Source organism: Lynx rufus, unplaced genomic scaffold (assembly GCF_022079265.1).
Source record: "Lynx rufus isolate CCGP_SWC_20201006 ecotype Redwood Valley unplaced genomic scaffold, mLynRuf1.p SCAF_4, whole genome shotgun sequence".
Lineage (NCBI taxonomy): Eukaryota > Metazoa > Chordata > Mammalia > Carnivora > Felidae > Lynx > Lynx rufus.
Genome location: NW_025814856.1, coordinates 13,342,406 through 13,344,707, shown reverse-complemented (window position 1 = coordinate 13,344,707; position 2,302 = coordinate 13,342,406). Strand labels below are relative to the sequence as shown.

The following is a 2,302-nucleotide window of genomic DNA, read 5'->3' as shown; positions in this document are numbered from 1 at the left end:
ACACAGTCCCAGGTACAGGCGGGGACCCCCATCTAGGCATCCCTCCTATCCCTCAGCCTGAGTAGAGGAACCACGAGGACAGAGACTTATGTCTGTCTTATCCCTGCTGGAACGCCAAGGCCAAGCATAGTGCCTGGGACACGCCAGTGTCAAACAAAGACAGAGTGAAAACTTGGCCAAGCCCTGCCACTCCCCCAGGGCAGAAACGGTTAATCCAGTGCCCACGGGCCACCTCCATCCCCCAGGCCTGTTCTGCTTGCCTGCACCATGGCCCCCAGAAGTTTGAGAAAGTTACAAACCTAAACAAAGCTACAGGTTTACCGAATGTGCGGCCAACGCCAGCCATTTTCCCTCAGCGACGTGCCGGCTGGCTGGCACTGAGATCACACTCCCTCTCAGTAGGGTGGGCGCTCTCCAGCCTGTCCCCCGAGACCTGTGCTCACCTGAAGTAGTCGCTGCAGGCGGCCAGGACCACCTTGTGCGCGTGGAAGGTCTCTCTGTTGATGGTGAGCACGACGTCCAGGAGCTGGCCCTGGGCACGGAGGGCAGCGAGGCCCTGCAGCAGGCTGGTGCTATGGCCGGGCGCCGAGAAGGTGCACTTGAGAGCTCCATTTTTGTCAGCCATGCTGCAGGAGAGCAGAGGTGGGGGCTCAGCTCAGCGGCCACAGGGCTGTCTGGTCACTGCCCGGGGACACTGGGCTGGCTCGCCCGGGCTCTAAAGATGCCTGAGGCGCCAACTCGCCAGGACCAGCCCCGGAGAGGCAGAAACAAAACCTGGGTCCCGGCCGCGTCTGCCACCTGGCCACCAACTGGCCTTGGCAAAGGACACCGCTTCTCCAGCCTCCATTTGCCACCTGTGAAAGGGGCAGGGTTTCTGCTCGAATTGAGGAGGCTCCAGTGTCCCTTTTGTTTTTTCATTGAGATAAGATTCACATAGCATAAAATGCACCATTTCAAAGTGAACAATTCAGTGACATTTACTACCGTCGCTTCTGTCTAATTCCCGAACATTTTCATCCCCCGAAATGAGACCCCGTCCCCATCAGCAGTCACCCCCCCCTCCCCCTCCCCCAGCCCCTGGCAACGGCCAATCTGCTTTCGGCCTCTGGATGTGGCTCCACTGGACACTTCGTGTAAATGGAAACATATACCGTGTGGTCTTTTGTGTCTGGCTTCTTTCACTCAGCATGTTTTCGAGGGTCATCCACGTTGTAGCGTGAATCGATGCTTTGCTCCTTTTCGTGGCTGAGTAATATTCCATCGTGTGGCCGGACCACAATTTCTTGATCCCTTCACCCATCTGTGGACATCTGAGTTCCTTCCACCCCTCCTCTTAAACTTTATTTCATTATTTTTCATTCTCAATGTGTCTCCTGAGTGCGTATTCTGCAGTGCAGGACTCTTCATGTCACATCACTGTCCCCCATACCCTAGCAAGCTGCCCTCCCCCCCACCGAGGGCAAACCTCTCTTCTCTCCCCTGCAGGGGCTGGGGGTGGGATTAAGGTGCCGGCACAGGGCCCCAGCACAGGCATGGAGGAGGAGCTCTGTGACTGACAGCTTCCAGGGCAGCTCTGGTCCCCAGGGTTGGGGTGTCGCAGGCCAGGAAAGGCCAACCTTCTTGGAGGCCCAGCTACTCTGACACCTGCCCAGTGAGCTCCTTGTGCCCAGCACCCCAGGGGAGGGCAACCACATGACCACAAAGTCATTTTCTGAAGAATTTGCTTCTAGGCTATGGTGACTGCCCAGTCTAGGCGAAAGGCCCATTGGTCCTACTTTCCAGGGACAGGGACACAATGAGTGGCTTGTCCATAGTCCCAGAGCTGTAAGACAACACAGCAAGATTTGAGCCCAGGCCCAGGACATGACAGAGTAGGTGGGATCTCCCTGTCTGTCAGGGTCAATGAAGCAGGGGAGGCGGAGGGGCACAGCAAATTGTGGGTAAGTCACAAAACCAAGAATATCTGCCCTACAAGGATGGGTTTACCTGTGGGGGTGGCTCGACGGGGAGGATGGGGACAAGTGAAACAGAGGTTCCTGCACCTCAAAATAAGGACTCAGGAGGCAAAGGTCATCTTAGAACAAACAATAAAGCTTTAAAAAAGAAAGAGGTGGAAACAACCCAAAGGTCCACCAAAGGGCAAATGGAGAAACAAAATGTGGCCATCCACACAATGGAATATTACTCAGTCACAAAAAAGAATGAAGCTGAATCACGCTACAACGTGGACGAACCTCAAAAACATGACACTGAGTGAAAGAAGCCAGTCACACAAAGTCATAACTTGTAGGATTCCTTTTGT

The 2,302-nt window shown here is 54.9% G+C and overlaps 1 protein-coding gene across 1 annotated transcript; it reads right to left on the bottom strand.

Annotated features, from left to right (window-relative positions):
• Positions 1-394: 394 nt before the first annotated feature.
• On the bottom strand, positions 395-625 carry LOC124524181 (kelch-like protein 26). The gene has a single exon (XM_047096264.1). The coding sequence runs from the start codon at positions 623-625 to the stop codon at positions 440-442; it is 186 nt and encodes a 61-aa protein (XP_046952220.1). The 3' UTR covers positions 395-439.
• Positions 626-2,302: the final 1,677 nt, after the last annotated feature.